General features: G+C 40.1%; 1 protein-coding gene across 1 annotated transcript in view; it reads right to left on the bottom strand.

Moving 5' to 3' along the window:
- HSD17B12 (hydroxysteroid 17-beta dehydrogenase 12) overlaps positions 1-14,225 on the bottom strand; it is a 142,779-nt gene extending 128,554 nt beyond the window's left edge. The window contains exon 1 of the mRNA XM_078148633.1: positions 13,965-14,225. Coding sequence (XP_078004759.1) covers positions 13,965-14,124 — 160 coding nt within the window. The 5' untranslated portion in view covers positions 14,125-14,225. The remainder of the gene's footprint in view (positions 1-13,964) is intronic.
- Between the last annotated feature and the right edge of the window lie 5,794 nt (positions 14,226-20,019).

The following is a 20,019-nucleotide window of genomic DNA, read 5'->3' as shown; positions in this document are numbered from 1 at the left end:
CTTTTTATTATTTTTTTTTGTTAAATATTGCTCAATAACATAAAAAATGTTAACGTTCTTTTTTTTATTTTGAGTTCCAAATTCTTTCCCCTCTCCTGCCCCTCCTCCCTCCTTGAGACAGCAAGCAAGTTGATATAAATTATACATGTGCAGTCATGCAAAACACATTTCCATATTAGCCATGCTTCAGAAAAAAAAATAAAACAATAAAAATAAAGTAAAGTACAATTCACTCTGCATTCAGAGTTCATCAGTTCTCTCTCTGGAGATGGATAGCACCTTTCATCATTGGTCCTTTGGAATTGTCTTGGTTCACTGTCATGATCAGATTAGCTAAGTTTCTCACAGGTGATTATCCTTACAATATTGCTGTTATAATATACAATGTTCTCCTGGTTCTGCTCACTTCAACCATCAATTGATGCTTTGCATCAGTTCATTTAAGTTTGCCCAGGATTTTCTCAAGCCATCTGGCTTGTCATTTCTTATAGCACAATCATACACCACAACTTATTCAGCAATTCCCCAATTGAAGGACATCTCCTTGATTTCCAATTCCTTGTCAAATAGGTCCTTTTTCCTTTCCTTTGATCTCTTTGAGAAAAAGACCTAGTAGTGGCATTGCTAGGTCAAAGGGTAGGCACACTTTTATGGCACTTTGGATATAGCTCCAAATTGTTCTCCAGAATAGTTAGACTAGCTTGCAACTCCACCAACAGATAGTGTCCCAATTTTTCCACATGCCCTCCAGCATTTATCATTTTCCTTTTGTCATGTTAGCCAGTCTGATATGTACGAGATGATATCTCAGTTTTCATTTGCATTTCTCTAATAACTGGTGTTTTAGAGCATTTTTATGTGACTATTGATAGCTTTGATTTCTTCTTTTGAAAACTGCTTGTTCATATTCTCTGACCACTTATCAACTAGGGAATGACTCTTATTTTTATAAATTTGGCTCAGTTTCATATATTCTTGAGAAATGAGGTCTTTATCAGAGAAATTTGCTGTAAATTTTTTCCATTTCCTGTTTTCCTTCTAATTTTGGTTGCATTAGTTTTGTTTGTACAAAAGCCTTTTACTTTCATATAATCAAAATTACCCTTCATCTTCTTCCAGATGAAGTTTTACAATTTCTAGTTCTATAAAATAATTCTTTAGTAGTTTGGTATGGCACTGCATAAGTAAATTAACTTAAGTAAAATCGTCATTTTATTATATTGGTTCAGCCTACCCATGAGCAATTAACATTTCTCCATTTGTTTAGATCTGTCTTTATTTGTGTGAAAAGTGTCTTGAAATTGTGTTCATATAACCCCTGGATTTGTCTTGGCAGGTAGACTCCCAAGTATTTTATATTTCTGCAGTTGTCATTCTCTTTAACAAATTGATGGATTTTATGATGTGTTCTTTGGCCTATTCGTTCTTTAGGATTACATTATTTAGTTTCCAATTAACTTTTAATCTATGTTTCCACAGCCCTTTATTAAATTTTTATTTCATTATGGTGTGAAAAGGGGACATTTAATATTTCTGCTCTTCTGCATTTGGTTGTGAGGTCTTATGCCCTAATATATGGTCAATTTTTGTAAAGCTACCTTGTACAGCTGAGAAGGTATTCTCCTTTCTATTCCCATTCAATTTCCTCCAGAGGTCTATCACATCTAACTTTTCTAAGATTCTATTTATCTCCTTGACTTTCTTTCTTATTTTATGATTAGATTTATCCAACTCTGAGGGGGGAAAGTTGAAGTCTCCCACTAGTATAGTTTTACTGTCTATTTCCTCCTATAAATAATTTAATTTTTCCTTTAAGAATTTTGATGCCATGCCATTTGGTCCATATATGTTTAGTATTGATATTACTTAATTGTGTAAGGTTCCTTTTAGCATGAAGTAGTTTCCCTGCTTTTCCCCTTTAATTTGGTGCATTTTTGCTTTTACTTTGTCTAAGATCATGATTGCTACCCTTGCCTTTTTAACTTCAGCTGAAGTATAATAGATTCTGATCCAGCCCCTTATTTTAACCCCATATCTCTCTGTTTCAAATGTGTTTCTTATTTTAAAAAAAAGTTGTTGGATTCTGGCTTCTAATCCATTCTACTATCCACTTCCATTTTATGGACAGGTTCATCCCATTCACTGTCACAGCTATGATTACTGTGCATGTCCCTCCATTCTATTTCCTTCCATTTATTCTTCTCTTTTTATCCAGTCCCTTCTCTAAAGTCTGTTTTGTTTCTATCGACTGCTGGACTTTATCAGCCCTTTTATCAGCACTCCCCTTTCTCTTATCTTCTTCCCCTCCTACTTCCCTATTGGGTAAGATAGATTTCTGTTACCAAGTGAATATATATACATACATACATATATGTGTGTGTGTGTGTCTATATATATATACATATATATACATATATATGTATATATATATACATATATATATATATTTCCCTCTCTGAACCAATTTAGATGTGAGGTTCAAGCACTGCCCACCCCACCCACCCATCACTATTTTCCCCTCTACTATAAAAGTTCTTTCTTATGCACTTCTTTTATATGAGTGAGAAGCTATATCAATTTTATCTGACCACCATACTATATAAAGTATGAGCTGTTCCACGGAAAACCAATTCTTAGTAGGCATCAGAATCCCAGAATTTCAGACTTGGCAGGATGCTCAGAGACCATGAAGTACAACCCACACCTAAACAGAAACCCCTTCTCTACCATCCTCAAAAAGTAGTCAGTCATCCAACTTCTACCAGAAGACCTCCTTTGAAAAAGAGTACACAGAAGGGCAACCCATTCCACTCTGAGACAGCTCTCATTGTTAGAAAATTCCTTATATGCAAAAAGCAAGGCCTATTTCTCCAAAGCTATGCCATTGGATGACTAGTTCTAGCAGGTTGTCACTTGTGAGTCTGCTATTCTATCTTCGGAGGCCAATCCCAGCTAAATCCACAAAGAATCATCACCAGAATATTGATAACCAGGTAATTAATTGCCTTAGCCATAGCAACTCATGAAAAATCTAAAATGAGGGAATGTGATCTGAAATGATGGTGGCAACACCTACCCCCATGAAATCACTGATCTTATGTATACATCAATACCTCATTTGATTTTATTTCAACACTATTGGGTATAGCCTCTATTAATACAGATTGTGATTATTCCATATAAAGAATCAGAATCAGAGAACTGAGGAATTGAAAAGGTCCTCAGAAACTGCAGTGTTTTTAAGATTCAAAGTGCTTTGAGTCTTCTTCATTTCTTGTCCATGTTCTCCCAAAGATCTTCCATAAAGGATCTCTGGAAAAAAAATCCATCTGCCATACTAGAGGCTCTCCTCTCAGGCTTCTTACATTTTAGGGGTACCTCTGAACCCTTTTCTGTAGTAGCAATTATTAAGCTCCTGCTGTGTGCCAGGTTCTGTGCTTGTCTTTCCTACTATCCTCCTTCACTACTGCCACATAAGTTACCTATATCCTTTCCTGAATCCCTTAATGATATTCCTTATATTATTTCTTGCACTTGGGTCTTTATTGGAAATATGCCACAGTCTATGAGTTTCTCCTTTGCCCTATGAGTCCCCAGAAATTACATTGTTCCAAGACTCACACAGCCTTGCCACAATCTGTCCAATTCAAAACAACCTGCTTTCTCCATTCAATTCAGTTCTGAGCCAAGCTCACCATCCGTCCACCTTCAGTGCCAGTCCAAGATAAATGTACTGATGACTAATCATCTAACAAGATGGTGGCATGGAAAATTCATCTATTTAGTTTTTCCATGCATGAACTCTTAGCTTTTGAGTCATTGTTATTCAAAACCAACTAAGTTATGGGACCATCTCGATCATTCAACAACATCTGTTTAAAGATTCAAACAGATAACATTTAGAACCACAAACAACTGAATAATAAAGAGGCTGACAACTTGATAGGACAAATTAATGATTCGGTTATTTGAAAAAAAAATAGAAATAAGCATGAAATCAGCAAATTCCAGTGTGGATGTGTACTCACATGGTGATAACAATAATGGCTCTGAATATGAAAGACTATTTTAAAACTCAGAAAATAGCAGAAATCAGTCTTAGTTAGGGAATTATAAAGAATGAAGGATTTCTTTCTAAATTGAATATTCCAAGTATGCAGACAGAATTAGGTTGGTACAGATATACCAGATATAAATGAAGGATATTTTTAAGTCACTATGGGCAATGAACACGGCATCCATCTCAAGCTTCAACCAGTGAGGACTAGGACTTCATAGATCTGCTACTAATACAACTATCACTTGGATTCGATTCAACAAATCTTTATTAAGAGCCTACTATGTGCAAAGGACTTTCCTAGTTGATGTATTCTAACTTAAATTTGGGGTTGCATCCACATCAAAGGCACAACCACAGCCTGAAATAAAATCCCTATTTAATTGAAAATTACAGAGAAGTAGCTATGTATGATAAAAGCTGATACATTATAAACCAATTAATGTAGTTTTTGTCTGCCTAATAGCTTGCACAAATCCATGGAATATCTCTCCTGCGCCTCAGACCAAGGGTATGCATCTGCAAGATAGCTGGCCTTCAGGGACAAAGACTGCAACTACAGAACAGATCAAGGCTGTAGAGACTGACCTTGGCATGGTTAGCATGATATTCTCACCAGCTGAGCTACAACATATACAAGGCTTTCAAGAAGTAGTTTACATAGACTATACTAACCTTTTGTTTCCTAAAAGTTTCAGATATCCTCTCAGATAAATGAAGTTACACTTTGACAGGACTGGCCTGAAAATCACCTTTGTTCCTGAAAACTGGGTTTGCCCCCTCAGAGAACTGTAACAAAATCTTGTGAATTCAGACTCCTTTAATTCAGTATCTGTGATCAAACTGGTCAAAGGTGAAAGACTTTTTTTTCATTCTTTGGAAGCAGTCACCTCATTTTATTACCTCCTAAGATTACCATACAACTGTGTTAAGCACAAAAGAGATGACACAAAGAAAACTGAAATGGTTTGAATAAGGAACAGATCTAAAGCAGTTTTTGGCAAAGTCAACTCATCATCGAGAATAGCTTGTTGAGAATCTATTTAATCTACTTGAAAGCAATTTATAAAGGACTTTAGCATATCAGATTTTTGTTTTTTGTTGTTGTTCTTTGTTGTGTGTATTTGTGTGTGTATGTGCAACACAACTACAAAAGAATCCCATCTAGCTGGGGCAACCAGGGAGGGTCTGCTAGAAAGACCTGTTTGTGAGAAGAGCGCTTTTGTGACTGTCAGGTTTTCATCTATTTCTCCAACAAAGCCTAGCACAGAACCTGGCACACAGCAGGAGCTTAATAATTCCTACTACAGAAAAGGCACCTAAAGGAATGAACTTTCCAGCTAACACATACAACCCTCTCACATTTTCACACTCCGTGCAGTTTTTGTCCAGGTCTTCCTGGAGGTTCCAGAGGCTCTCCCCAACATTCTGCAGGCCTTCCTCTGGGACTTTCCATACATCACAAGCCCTAAGGGAGCAACCTGGTTTATCCACCTGCTATCCCTCACCTTTATCTAGTGACTGACCCACCTCCTTTGCTCCATCCCATCATTTCAGTTTTGTTTGTTTTGGGCAGCTAGGTGGTGCACTGAATAGAGTATCAGGCCTGCAGTCAGGAAGACTCATCTTCCTGAGTTCAAATCCGGCCCTCAGGTATTTACTAGCTGTGTGACCCCGGGCAAGTCACTTAACCTTGTTTGCCTCAGTTTCCTCATCTTTAATATGAGTTAGAGAAGGGAACGGCAAACCACTCCATTATCTCTGCCAAGAAAACTCCACCCGGGGTCATGAGGAGTCAGACACAAGTGGTCAACAATCAATCAGCTCAGGTACCGATTCTTCACTGGGGGGAGGGGAGTACTAATGGGTACATAAAGGTATTTGGAACTGTGACTGTTTACACGGTGGGAGAGGAAGCCCCCCCATCTGAGGAGATGAAAAAAACTGATCTCTTCCACAGCTGGGGGGTGAGAGTATATGGACTTCAAAAGAATAAAGTTATAACATCCCTTACAAATATTCCATACTTCAAATCAGCCTTGCCACAGCAAGTCCAAACTAGTCAAGTTTTTACTTCAAATCAGAGATTAACTAAAAGACTTAGTTACAAAAATGTTGCTAAGAAGTCTGATCAATATTAAGTCAGCTCATTAGACAACCCTTAAAAATAAGGAACAAGTATGGAATGGGTTCCCTATTATCATGTTCCCGAACCATAGATTAAGACAAATTCACTTGCTACCTTATGCTGTTTGAGGACACAGTTTTTTTTTTTACAATTTTATGACAAACTTTCAAAAGGATTGCCACAGCACTATTCAGAGTAGCTATTTTTTGCCTAAATGCATCAAGTAACCACATCATGCAGCTGCCTGAGGACGTCTGTTGTTCTCTGATCTTTTACATGTGGTTATCTGAGTTTCTAAAAACAAAGGAGAAAAAAAATCAGATGATCTCTAAATGTCTGTTTTAAATTGCTATGATAGGGAATTCCTGATCTTCAGGAATCTCCTGGGGAATTTTTCTGGGAAGCAGAAGCAACATTTTGGATGTCAGTAATCACCCTCTAATTTGTGTTTATAAACTCCAGGTTTTTAAATGTTGTGGTTCAACAAGCTGCAATTACTTCGTTCTCCCAACTCCGTTACAAGTACATGCATTTTGTGGAAGGGAAGGTTCTTAAAACTGCAGGCCTTGCTAGATTAATGTCAATTTAACATTCATTAGGCTAAGGAGCGTAAGAGCTTAAATCTTCTAGTCATTTTTCCCAATTGAATTCTTCCTAGAAACATCTTCACTTCAGAAAGACAAGAGAACTCTTTGGAACCTGGAAGTTCTGCCTGGAGTTAAAAGGAACAGGGTTCCCAGGGCAGAATAAATCATTCCCTCTTATAAAGACCTGTTCCACTGGAGCTACCAAATGGTCCCAATGGTTTGGAACTATGTGAAGAAAGTGAGTAAAATGTCCTTCCCCTTTGACCCAGAGATTCCACTACCAAGGATAAACCCCAAGAAGATAAAGAGGATAAAAAAGGGCCCCAGAGACCAAAATATTTGGAGCACCATGTTTTGTAACAGCAAAGAACTGGAAACAAAGTAATCAGCTATCAATTGTGGAAATGGTTACAGAGATTTTGTTACTTCCATGTAATATTACCATATCATAACAAACAATGAATTTGAAAAATTCAGACAAAACTTATACAACCGATAGACTACAAAATAAACACAACTAGAAAAATAATAGCTATAACAATGAAAATTAAAGCAACAAAAAAACAAATCAAAACTTAAGTTATCATAATGACCTCATTTGGTTCAGGAGATATAAGAGAAAGCACCTCCTTCCCTTTTTTTCAGGAATGGACTATGAATAGGGAGAGCAGCATATTAAAGTCAGGTCTAAGTGATATACTGCTGAGTCTTGCAGTTCTTTCTCACAAAGGAACCACTCTTTCTTACAGTTCTTTACACAGAGCACTCGTCCTCTCCATCCTCTCCTTTTGCTCTGGCAGGCCATCCTCTCTTCATTCGTGGATAACAGTCACTCTTCACCTCCGCCTCACATTCCATTCCCTTCAAGGCTCAGCTCAAACGATGCCACCTTCTACAGAAAGCCACTCGCTCCCTCTGGCTTCTAATGCTGTCTCCCCACCCCATCCCAAGTGCCTTGTAGCTATTTTGCACATATCTCCATGTATAATGCGTGTCTCCCCAGCTTAGAATGTGATTCCTTGGGGCAGCTAGGTGGCGCAGTGGATAGAGAACCAGTCCTGAAGGCAGGAGGACCTGAGTTCAAATATGGCCTCAGACCAAACACTCCACACATACTAGCTGTGTGACCCTGGGCAAGTCACTTCACCCCAATTGCCTAGCAAAAAAACTTTAAAAAAAAAAAAAATGTGATTCCTTGAGGATAGAGACTATCAGATGCTGGTCTTTTCATCCCCAGAATCCAGAACAGTGCCAGGCACCTAGTAGATGTCGACTGACTGATTGACAAAGAATGGCTCTGGGGTAGGAAAAGGGAAAAGGGATATATCAGGAAATGGAAGTAATATAAAAACAAGATCTCAATAAAAATAGGTCTTTTAAATTGTTACATCAGAGATTTATGAGTTAATCATTTCCTCTCTCCCCCAGACAGTCCTTCAGTAGAACTTTCAATTCACAGGGTTTCATATAAACCATCAGACATAGATTATGTTGGAGGTTTTGCTCAGGCACCTTTTTTCCTCCTCTCTTTTTAAAAAATCTTTTGTTCATTTATTTGCTTTCTTTCTGTGCATTTATTTATTTTTTTAAGATTAGTTTACTTTTAGTTTTCAACATTCACTTCCTTAAGATTTTGACTTCCAAATTTCTCTCCATCTCTCCCCTCCCCCCACCCCAAGATAGCATGCAAGTTGACATAGGCTTCTTCATATAAGTTCACATTGAGCCTATTTTTACATTAGTCATGTTGTAAAGAAGAATTAGAACCAATGGGCGAAACCAAGAGAAAGAAGAAACAAAAAAAAAAAAAAAAGAAAAAAGAGAAAGCAAATAACATGCTCTGATCTGCATTCAGACTCCGTAATTCTTTTTCTGGATGTGGACAGCATTTTCTATCATGAGTCCTTTGGAGTTGTCTTATATCCTTGCATTGCTAAGAAGAGATGAGTTTATCAAAGTTAATCAACGAACATTGCGGCTGTGTTCTCCTGGTTCTGCTCACCTCATTTATTATTAGTTCATGTAAGTCTTTCCAGGTTTTTCTGAAGTCTGCCTGCTCATCCTTTCTTATAGCATAATAGTATTCCATTAATTCATATACCATAACTTGCTCAGCCATTCCCCAACTGATGGGCATCACCTCAATTTCCAATTCTTTGCCACCACAAAAAGAGCTGCTCTAAATACTTCTGTACATGTGGGTCCTTTTCCTGTTTTTTTATGATCTCTTTAGGACACAATCCTAGAAGTGCTATTGCTGGGTCAAAGGGTATGCACCGTTTTATAGCCCTTTGGGCATAGTTCCAAATTCCTCCTCTCTTTTTAAAGTCTTTGTTAAAAGAGAAGTTGTTCTCAGTAGAGGAAGGAAGAGGACAATGGTAGATTAAGGCATGTAAAAACAAAAGAAATCAATTTAAAAGTTTTTGATGGTTTTTTAAAAGATAGGTTCTTTCAGTCTTTCAACTTTGGGTTGTTTTTTTTTTTCAAAGTTATCCAAAATAAAACACTCAGCTTCCTACTGGCCCTGTGCCAGTTGCTACATGATACAAAAAGAGGCAACTCATAGAATATCTCCTGGATCTTAGCACCTAATGAGAATAAATGTACCCAAAATTAGATAAATAAAACATACTACAAACTGACAGCATGTTATTGCTAAACACTAACTAAATTATTTTAAACTAATAGAAGAGAGTAAAGTATTAAGCAAACATTAATTCTGGGATAATTACCTCCCCCAACATAACCATGTAACATAAGGGAAAAACTAGCATCATTTATTTAAAAACAAAGTGCAACAATGTTACACAAAGAATGAGAAAGATGCCTAAGGAGGAGATTCTTCTGGCTTCCAAGAGCAAATATAAAATGATCTGTTTGGCTTTTCCAAAGCCCTTGGCAGCCTAGCCCCTCCTACCTTCCCAGTCATATTCCAGCTCCCTTTCAACTTCTTCCTCCATATTTGCTCTTCAATCCAGTGACCCTGGTTGTTTCACACACAACAACTCCATCTCTCAGCTTCCAGACTTTTTGTCTTGCTGTCCCCCATACCTGATAGGCTTTCCTTCCTCCACTCCAATTAATGCCATCCCCGGCTTTAAGTCCCAACTGAATGGGATGTCTCAGTGAAGACTTCTCAGTATAGGTAAGATAGGGTTAAGAATAGATTTCTGTGAGTTATTTTTTTTTAGTGACATATATCAGTAGTTAAAATTTGTCTAGTGGTTAAGTCTTAATTTACTTTTTAATCTTATTCAAATGCATCTTTGCCCCTAAAGGAATCTGGCTCCAGAAAACCCTTAAAAGGTTCCTTATCTACTCCCCTTATCTCCCTTTGACAGGATCTTATTCAGATGTCTTCCAGTTCCCAGCAATGTCGGTTCAATCCCTAAGACCTTCCAAAACGATTGTAAATTATCTTCCTCACTGCACATTTTTTATTGCTTCTTTGACATTATCTCAACAAACTAAGAAACTTAGAGATGTCTACTATGTCCTTTGTCCTATGGTAGAGTCTGGCTGGTGAGATTGTGAGCCCACAGTTGGGGGAGGGAGGGGGGAATTGAACCTTCAGGGTTATATAAAACCGACTTCTACCTCTGTGGGGTCATCTCCCATCATCAGAGCTTACTGATGGAGGGACACCCAAATCTCGAGATTTGAAATAATAATAATTATAGCTATAATAAATTAATTTTCTGTTTCTCCTTGTACACCTCTGTGTTTTATTTTTAATTCGAGTGGCATCCCACACACAACTAAAATCCCACCTACTACAGAAAGGGCAGACAACCCTTCTTAATTCCAGTACGTTTCCTCCATTGATTATCTCCTATTTGTCCTGTATATAGCTTGCTCAGTATATATTTGTTTGCATGTTGTCTCTCCCATTAGACAGTCTTTTTTAATCTTTTTGCATCCCCCAGTGCTTAGCACACTGCTTGGGACACAGTGGACACTTAATAAATGCTTACTGACTGAAAATTAAATATTGTTTAATAAAATGCATTTCAAAGATCTAAGATTTTAGTTTTTCCAATTTTTTTTAAATCACATTGTGTGGGATGCCACTCAAATTAAAGAACACACAGAGGTATCCGAGGAGAAACAGAAAGTTAATTTATTATTATTATATCAAACCTCGAGATTTGGGTGTCCCTCCACCAGAATACTCCGATGAAAGGAGACACAGACAGAAGCAAAAGGACCTGATTATATACCCTAACATGTAAGTTCCCCCCCTCCCACCAACTGTCCACTATTTGGCTCACAATCTCACCCCGAAACTCTTTCACAAAAACTAAAAACAAAACAAGAACAATATACATATCCTTATTTCTTAGTTTAATGAAGTAATATCAATGGAGTAATTAAAAATGTGCAGTCAAGCTCGACACTGTACTGTATAGCCAGGTCACCATGACCGAAATATAGCAACAGGTGCATCAACACAATACAAGAGGGGGTTTCAGAAGTTTCAGGTTTGGTCATCTTTAACAACTGAGGTAATACTAAGAGAGAAAGGAAATCTTTACTTAACCCTATCTTATCTCCTGAACTTATCACCAAATCTTAATTATACTGAGAAGTCTTCAGAGGGCCTTCCCACTCACTCAACATTAACCCCAAGTGTTCAATTATTCAAATTAAGTATTTGCTGAAGTGTCCTTTCTGCCAAAGGGCAAAGGATAAGTTTACTTCCCCCTTTCACTACTCCATTCTGAAGATTGATAACAAAACAAAGTACCAAGTTAAGAGGAGCTGCTTAAAACATCACTTGTTTTTCAAGGCTTCCCTTGAGTTGGAGATGGGTAAGACTTATTAAGAAAAAAACAAAGCTGAGGTGGGGGAGGCAGCTAGGTGGTGCAGTGGATAGAGCATCTGCCCTGGAGTCAGGAGGACCTGAGTTCAAATTGACCTCGGACACTTGACACTAGCTGTGTGACCCTGGGTAAGTCACTTAACCCCATTGCCTAGCCAAAAAAAAAAAGAAAAAAGAAAAAAAAACAGCTTGCAGTGTTCCAAATTAAAGAGAAATGAATCCAGTAGCACAGATGTGAATTACTCTGCTTACATTTCTCAATAAGACTGGGGACAAATGGAGATTTTTGCAAGAATTCTAGAGAGCAAGCTGAAACTCACAGAATTACAGGCTTTGTAAGACATTGTAACTGCAAAGAAAACCATCAAAAGTTGCTATTTCAAATCCTACTATAACCTTTCCCTTGTTTTCTAAAGCCTCTTATCTCAGGGGCCAAATCCAGACTTCAGTATTCAAATGTTGAACAAAAAGTTGTGAAATGCAGTTAGAAATGAGTGATTCATCTGTTATGTGCCAGGGGAGGTAGGGGGAAAAAATTAGAAAAAGTGAATATTAAAATTTTAATAACAAAGTTAACTCACCACATTGGCTGGATCTTCTATAGTCAAAATTTAAGTTTGGTCCCTTTAAAATGCTAATGGTTCTGTATTTCCTAGCCAATTGTTTAGAAAGGAAACTGAAACAGGCAGAAAAATTGTCAGGATCATCACTAAGGCCTTGTACCTAGAAGTGCTTTCAAAATGCATAATCAAATCACAGTAAAATCAACCAGATCATTCACCACTCCACAAGTAATCCTTTGGTTTGAATGACAAGCTCAACTGGCAAATTTTCCAGTAACTCCAAAGACCTTTACCCTACTTTCTTTTTTTCAAACCTTGACACCAGCTGGAATTCAGCAATTGGTACATTTTGAGAGTTTTATTTCCCCCAAAAATTCCCTGTCAGGGCACTATTTATTTCAACATTAACATCTTATTTTGCCAGAGTAAAATTTAGGTTTAAAATTGTAATTTTTGCTGTTTAACATAATAAGGGAAAACATTCTTTGACTCTATGAAACGCAAGTTTCCTCTTTTTCAAATAAGAGATCACACCCGATGATCTTCACCGTCCCTTCTAGGTCTAAGTCCTACAATTCTAGTACAAGAGGAAAAAAACTACAAGAAAAAAGCACTGGAAAAAAAAAGCACTGAATGGGTCACAGGAGAGAGGCTTGAAGGATTGAAAAGACTCAATCTGAACAGCGTTCCAGAAATCATCAATGAAACCCGTTAAATTGTGCCCAGCCTTCAGTGACTGCAGTTCACTTTGCTGAAAAGAAACTTTATTTTAAAACCGCGGCTCTCACTCCTGCATGCACACCCACAAAGTGAGCCAACTTAGGCTCTACATTTTGAACCAGGTCCTAAGAGCCCTAAGGCCCTCTTCTATGTGGGGAGGCAAGGGGCACAGCTCAAAACGCACAGATCATTAAGTGCTGCTGTGTTCCAACTCAACCCACCCAGTCTGCTCTGGCACAGTAGAAAAAGTCCGTGGAAGAACATGTCACTACCATCTTGAGCAAGGGAGTTAACATTTGCAAAGTTCTGCAAAACTTAAGGTGAATACATACATATCTACATAAATATGTGTATATGTACGTGTACATACACGCATATATAATTGCTAGCCATCATCACCATTATCATTGCTTAGAATTGGAAGAAAACCTTAGAGGTCTTACAGTCCGGCCTCGGTTTGAGTGACTCCCCTGAAGTTCTTACAATCACGGAGTTGCAGAAGTGCACATGGTGTTCAGCTCCTTCGACTCTTTGTGGGCTGGAGCCATTTTCAAATTGCACAGTGGTTGACTCACAGCAGGAGCTTAACACACGTTTATTGAACTGAATTGCATCAGCTCTTTGTATCCTGGCACAGTACCGAGGCATACAGTAAGCCTTCTGTAAATGTTTGGTGATCGACTGACTCCATATCCAGCAGTTTGCACAGTGGCACGGGATGAGGGGGAGGGGAAATCGCTAGAAGTACTGCCCATCCTAGGATCCTAGAAGCCAGGAGCTCTTATTAAACGCCTACTGTATGCTAAAGGCTGACAGATGAGGAAACTGAATCAACACAGAAGGGAAGTGACTTGCCAGGGGTCACACGGCCGACAAATGGTCGGGACAAGACTCAGCCTGGCACCGGGTGCAGCACGCGCTTAATAAGCGCTTCTCTGCTGCACCCCGGGGCTCTGCCCCCGGTACCACGCCCGGTCATCGGGAGAGGGGGCCTGGGCTGCTCATAGCGAGCTCAGGGACCCCGGGCCTCCGCTCCCCACTCCAGATAACGAGAGCCCGGGGCTCCGGGGCCCCGCCCGTGACTCACCTGCCCACTCGCCGAGCTCCGGCCCGACCTTCGCCTCGTGGCCCAAGCCCCAGATCCGCAAGGCCAAGAAGAGGCTGTAGGACAACCGCAGGGCCAGGTAGGCCACGGTGCTCGCGCCCACCCAGTAGAGGAAGCCGGCGGCTGGGGCGGCGCTGTCCATGGCTGGGAACCGAGGCTCAGGGAGGACACAGGGCACACGAGGGATCGCAGACGGAAATGGACAGTAAGCAGCCACTTCCACAGACACACCGGTAAGAGGCGTTGTCCCGCCCACCCGTCCCAAAGGCCGGCCCGGCCGCGGAGCCCGCCCACAGAGTCCCCGCAGCGCGCAGCCATTGGCTGGCCCCACCTTCGCTCCCGCCTCCGGGGGAGTGGTCATTGTACCAAGAGGGCTCCCGCACCGCCTCTCAGACTCGAGACCACGCCCCTAGAACCCGCCCCTCGTTTCTCACCCCGTGAGCACGCCTCTCAGCCCTGCTTCCGGCTCCCCGGCAACTGATTGATGCCTCCATCTAGCCAATGGGTTTCAAGCCTCGCTCCTCGTCGGCCAGGCCCGCCACAGCTTGGAGCTTGCGTCTCTCTACTGCCCCGCCCCCGCCTCTTATTGGTAGCTGCTGCTCTCGCGACTCTAGACGCGGAACTCAGATTGGCGGAGCTCAAAAAGCCGATTGGAGCTGCACTATTTAAATGGGAGCAGCTTGTCCTGCCCTGGTTAACTCAGAGGATGTTCGTGTGTACTGGAGGCGTGGAGCTAAAAAAATAAAATTGTTCTAATTGCATTTCAAGCCCCACGTCATAGGACTGCCAACGTTTACAGATGTGTAGGAAGGAAATGATCACTTATAAGGTCCCCATTGTATGCCCGCTGCTGTGCTAAGAGACTTTACATATTTGATCCTCACAAGAGCCCTACTATCTAAGTGCTATCATTACCCCCATTTTATAGTGCAGGGAACTGAGATTAAATTACTTGCCCAAATAAGACCGCTAAGAAGTGTCAGAGGCTGGATTTGAATTCAAGTCTTCCTGATTGCAGGCCCACTGTCCATTCATTGTACCATCTAGCTGCCTTTGTAGTCTGAGAACCTGAGCCTCAGTTTACTCAGTCAGTCAAAAAGCATTTATTAAGTGCCTACTATGTGCCAGACAGTGTACTGAGTGCTGGGGCTACAAAGAATGGCCAAAAGAAAAAAGAGCAGGACCCTTCCTCCAAGAGCTCAATCTAAAGGCTTCAGGACAGAGGATTTCTGAGATTCCCCTGAAGGGGGTGGTGGTTTATGGGCTAGAGACCGGGATTCAAGCCCCATTCCCTCCTCACCCCCTTATTTAGGAGGTGTGAGCCTGAACATCTTTCAGTGCCCTCAGACAAATCTATTTAAAATTTTTTTTAAAAAAATTATTTTAAACTAAAAAGGGCGAAATACTTACAGATAAATGTTGGTAGTCTATTCCTGCCCCCTACTAATGGGTGCCCTCAAGGAGTTTATGGTGGTTGTTTGTCCTTCCTTCTTGAAGAGAACCAAAATGACCTCACTATATCGGAGTCAAGGTGGCTCTACCAGAGCTCTGGCACAAATAGTCCACTTATATTCTAACTAGGAAAACAACATATGCAAATCAGAATATGCAAAAGTTAAAAGAGTTGATGGATCTAACAGTAGGGGATGGCACCAGCCGCTGGGGGGCTTGGGAGGAAGTGCCACTTGAGCCGGGTCTTTAAGAAAGCCTAGGATACTGAGAGTTGGAGGTTAGGATCGAGAGCCTTCCAGGCAGATGAAGCAGCTAATGCAAAGTCGCTAAGGAGGGAGATGGAGTGTTTTGTGCAAGAAGTAATTAAGTAGATCATGTGACTGGATCACATAGCATGTGGAAGAAAGTAAAATATAAGATGAGGAAGGGGCCAAATTGTGGAGAGCTTTAAATGCCAGGCAAAGGATTTCATATTTGATCCTGGAAGAAATAGGAAGCCAATGGTGCTGACCCAGTGGGGTGGGAGGTGGGGAAGGGAGACAGACCCATGCTTTAGGAAAATTACTTTGGCATCTGAGTGGAGGATGGACTGGAATAGGAAGAGTTGAGGCCAGAAGACCAAACAGAAAGCTGTTGCAATGGTCTAGGGCCACAGGTGATGAAGGCTGAACTAGGACAGTAATGATATTAGTGGAGGGAAGGTGATGTATGTGAGAGATGTAATAGAGCAAGAAATCAAGGGATTTAGCCAAAGCAGTAGGTAGGGGAAATTTTATATTCCTAAAAATTTTCATCAATAAAAAAGAGAAAGAGTAGATTTAAGAATTGGACATGCAGCTTAAAAAAAACTAGAAAACCAACAAATTAATAACCCCCAATTAAACAGCAAAAGTGAAATCCCCAAAATCAACGATTAACCAAATTGAAAGACAAAAAAAAAAAAAAACCCAACCTCTTTGAATTAATAAATAAAACTAGGAGCTGAGGTTGGTTTTTTTTTTGGGTGGGGGAAATAAAGTAGATAAACCATTACCTAATTTAATTTTTAAAAAAAGGAAAAATAAATTACCAGTATAAAATTGAAAAATGCGATTTAAAAACCAATGAAGAAATAAAGGAAATTATTAGAAACCATTTCACTCAATCACATGCCAATAAAATTGACAATCTAAATGAAATGAATAAATATTTACAAAAATGCCTAAATTAAGAGAATGAGAAAGAAATTACAAGATTTGACAACTATAAGCTATATAAAGTGACCCCACGAAGGAATCAAGAATAACTCTGAAATTCCAAAACTGAGTGAAAAGAAGGATGGTAGTATCTTCAACAGTAATAAGGAAGTTGGGAAGAAGGGAAGGTTTGGGAGAAAAGAGAATTTTGTTTGTACATGTTGAGTTTTAAGGTGCCTACAGAGAACCAGTTTGAAATGTCAAAAGGCATTTAGTGATGCAGGGCTGAAGCTCAAGAGAGAGACTAGAGCTGAATATTTAGATCTAGGAATCATCTGCATAGAGGTAATAATTCAGCCCCTAGGGAGCTTATGAGCTCACTAAAAGAAGTGAAAAGAGGGCAAAGGACACAGCCTTGGCTACTCAAACAGTTAGTGGGCATGACATGGATGAAGATCCAGAAGAAAAGTTTGAGGAGGAGCAATCAGACAGGTAGGAACAAAGTCCAGAAATGAGAGACTATCAAGGAACAAAAAATGTCGAGTACCAAGTATTTCAGAGAGGTCAAGAAGGATGAGTACTGAGGAAAGACCATTAGATAAACCACTCTGGTATCTTGGCCAAGAAAATTCCATAAATGGAATCAGGAAGAATGAACAACAACAAATTAGATCTGGCAATTAAGAGATCATTAGTAACTTTGCAGAGAGCAGTTTCAATTGAATGATGAGGTCAGAGGCCAAATTGTAGAGGGTTTAGAAGAGAGTGAGAAGAGAGAAAGTTGATGCACTGGTTGTAGATGGCTTTCTCAAAGAACTCAGATGAGAAGGGGAGGAGAGATAAAGGACAATAGCTGACAGTCATGATAGAATATAGTGAGTGTTTTTTAAAGATGGTGGAGATGTAGTCATGTTCCTAGGCAGCAGGGAAGGAACCAGTAGATAAAGAAATACAGAAGATTAGAGAGTGGGGATGATAGTGGGGACATTCTTCTGGAAAAGATGTGACACATGGGATGAAGGATATGTTCAGAGGCAGAGGGGCTGGCCTTGGCAAGCAGAAGAGCCACTTCATCATCAGAGATCAGAGGAGATATTACAGAATGATGTCAGCAGGATTTGAGATGAGGAGAGAAGAGACAGCCTTTGTTGACTGACCTGACTTTCTTCCTAAGAGTATGAGGTAAAATCCTCAGCAGAGAGGGTGAAGGAAGGGAGTTCTGTGGGAGGCCTGAGAAAAAGAGAAAAGCTTGGAGGTGAATGTGATAGGGAATCAATTAGGAAAAAGTAGAATTGTCTTGCTATTTGTTTCAGAAGAGGACCAATGACATCACAGGTGATAAAAAAAAAACAGCAAGCCTTTAAGGCAATGTTTGGCATCCTGTAAATGCTTTATAAATATTTCATGATTAGGAGAGTGAAAACTGTCAAGCCTCAAGGATCCTACTTTCTCCTTTTATGTCTCCCACAGCATTCAGAAAAGGGTTTATCCACATATATAGGTCAATGTCATTATTAGAACGAATAAATGAATGAAAAGTCTCTTAGGTTCTTAATAAGGGTCAAGCAGTGAGGTAAGTGCTAGGGGTACAAATATAAAAGCAAGAAAGTTCTTGCCGTCAAGGGGCTTAGATTCTTATAGGAAAGACAAATGGCCTGGCAAGGATGTTTTCATTGAGGAAGTCACAGGGACTGTAAGGAAAGCTTTAAGAGAGTCTAATGATGCACCTTTTCCAGAAGCAAAGATAGGATTGATTTGATCACAATTCCCAGGTTAAGAGAGAGAAAGCAGACATTTAGTAGGGAGGCAGATAGCAAGGAGATGGCCAGGGCAGACAATTATATGTGATGTGGAGCATACTTGTGATTCTGGGTCTGTGCCTATTTGCATTGGCTGACTCAGCAATCAGAACCGTGTAACCCTAGGATGGTATTGAGAGAGCATGGTCCGTGGCAGGCCAGGTGATCAGGAGTGATCTGCAGCTGGGCAGATTTTAAGGAGAACAGACTGGGGGGTCAGACGAGAAGTGCCCGAGTGACTCAGTCATCCTCCTGTCAGGTTTTATTTGGCTGCCTCAGTCTCAGATCAGTTATCTCTTTCCCAATGATGTTTCATAATCAATGAGAGCTGCTCTGGGCCAGTTGCCCTAGCTGCTTAGCCATGGTAGTTCCCCTTTGACAATTGCAATCAGAAGGGTTTTGTAGTTAGATTTACTGTGAAAACGAAATCTTCACTTTACATTACCCAATTAACAGCATTCATTAAAATAATGAGCTCATTTTTTTCTTTCTCTTTATTTTTTTTAACCAACCTTTTACTTCTTCCTTTACTCATTCAACCTTGAAGAGGTTCTTTGGATCACATAGAGTTTAATTCATACAAATACAGTACACATTTTTCAAATTGTACAACTCTTCTCCTTTAATATACCAGAAGAATTCCTATCAATGGCTTGTGTATGTTTAGGTTTGGAGTGTGGAGGAAGAAAAAGCAGAGACATCAGCTGGGCTACCCTACGTGATCCTGATCAAGCATCAGTCTCTCTGATCATCTCAATTTCCTCATCTGTAAAATGCAGGGCTGGGTTTAGATGACCCTTAAGGTCCCTGCCAGTTCTCAAACCCTGATCCTAGGATTCCATGGTTGATTCACAGTGGTGTAAAGGAAAGACCACTGGATTTGGAATTGGAAGACTGATGAAGTCCTACTTCAAGCCAAGGGCTGCTACCCATTACCTGCAGGCAAGTCAATGGACCTTTCTGGGCCTCAGTTTCTTCATCTGAAAAATTAAGGGACTGAACTAGATGACCTTTGAAGTCCTTTCTAGCTCTAAATCTATGCTCCTATTAATAATCTCTAATAGGTTCATCCTTTGTTTTCAAAGACATCACAGGGTGACATCTTGACTTGCATATGAATTGGACTTCAGTGAAGCAGAGTTGTGCAAAGCCATCAGCCTCGCTTTCTCTTCCAGTCATCGAAGTCTAGCGGCAAGACAAAAGTCAGGACAACTGGTGATGGCCCAGGATGCAATGGATGACCTTGTTATCTTCTATGTCTGACCAAGCTCTAAGCATCCCATAGTGCTTGCTTCGGCCACCTTCTTGGCCATTGGAACAAATTGTTCTCATCCACCCATCCAGCTGGGGGAAGTCTTCATGTGCTTGGAGTCAACATTCCCCTAACTCACCGACAGGTTTGAGGCTTGTCAGTTACTCTCAACCTGGTTTAGCCTGACTGCTGAGATGGTTTTACCAGGGTGTACCCTATGCAAATACTACAGCTCCTTGGAGTCACTGATTATCTGCCTATTTTTCAAAGACCAGGATAGCTAAGTATGTAAAGGGTCATCACTGGTATTGCAACTATCACATAATGAATTTTCTAGCCCCAGAAACTCAAGAAATCCT

This window comes from Phascolarctos cinereus, unplaced genomic scaffold, assembly GCF_003287225.1.
Source record: "Phascolarctos cinereus isolate Bilbo 61053 unplaced genomic scaffold, phaCin_HiC Scaffold_9;HRSCAF=440, whole genome shotgun sequence".
In the NCBI taxonomy this organism is placed as follows: domain Eukaryota; kingdom Metazoa; phylum Chordata; class Mammalia; order Diprotodontia; family Phascolarctidae; genus Phascolarctos; species Phascolarctos cinereus.
This window is presented reverse-complemented; position numbering and strand designations above follow the sequence as displayed.